The 628-nt window shown below is 74.2% G+C and overlaps 1 protein-coding gene across 1 annotated transcript in view; it reads right to left on the bottom strand.

Annotated features, from left to right (window-relative positions):
* Positions 1–621, bottom strand: part of LOC101624815 — a gene marked incomplete at its 5' end in the record, with an annotated part of 30,813 nt that extends 30,192 nt beyond the window's left edge. Inside the window, one exon of the mRNA XM_012732100.1 lies at positions 382–621. Coding sequence (XP_012587554.1) covers positions 382–621 — 240 coding nt within the window. The remainder of the gene's footprint in view (positions 1–381) is intronic.
* Positions 622–628: the final 7 nt, after the last annotated feature.

Here is a 628-nt window from a genome sequence, read left to right as displayed (position 1 = left end):
CGGCCTCCCGCAGCCGCACGCAGCCACTGTCCAGGAGAAGGCCCCCGGCCAGGCAGCCCCGGCCCAGCGCAGGCCGCAACCCGGCAGAGGCGAAGAGGCCTCTGGGGGCCACAGGGCCCCCTGCCCCTCCTTAACTCTGCCCTGGGCGTGGGCGCCTTCCAGTGTCGGGGTCTCGGGCACGCGTGGCTGTAGCTGGCCCTGCGTGTCCTGTGGGGCTGGACTCTCCCGCCTGGACCCGGGAGAAGGGACGGCCCAGGGGCCCGCTGCCCCCACTGTCCCCTGAACACCAAGGCCTGGAGCGGCCCCCACAGGGCCGTGGTCTCCCCAGCTCCCGCTGGAGCTGGAGCGGTGCAGGGGGAGCCGCCAGGGGCCTGCGCCTACCTTGCCGGCGGGGGGCGCGGCCACGCAGCGGCTGAGGGAGTCCAGGCGCGCGCTGTACTCCGTGAACTTCTTCTGGTAGCGCAGCGCAGTCATCTGCAGCTCGAGCTGCGCGGCGGCCAGCTGCGCCACCAGCGACTTCTCCCGCTTGCCGGCGCGCAGAGCCTCCTTCTTGAACGCCTTGTGCAGCGCGCCCAGGCGAGCCTGCAGCGCCCCGTTGTGCGCCCGCAGGGCCCGCGCGCAGCAGTGG

Source organism: Condylura cristata, unplaced genomic scaffold, assembly GCF_000260355.1.
Source record: "Condylura cristata isolate star-nosed mole 26May11 unplaced genomic scaffold, ConCri1.0 scaffold00033, whole genome shotgun sequence".
In the NCBI taxonomy this organism is placed as follows: Eukaryota; Metazoa; Chordata; class Mammalia; order Eulipotyphla; family Talpidae; genus Condylura; species Condylura cristata.
Note: the sequence above shows the minus strand (reverse complement) of the source record. Positions and strands in the feature narration are given on the sequence as shown.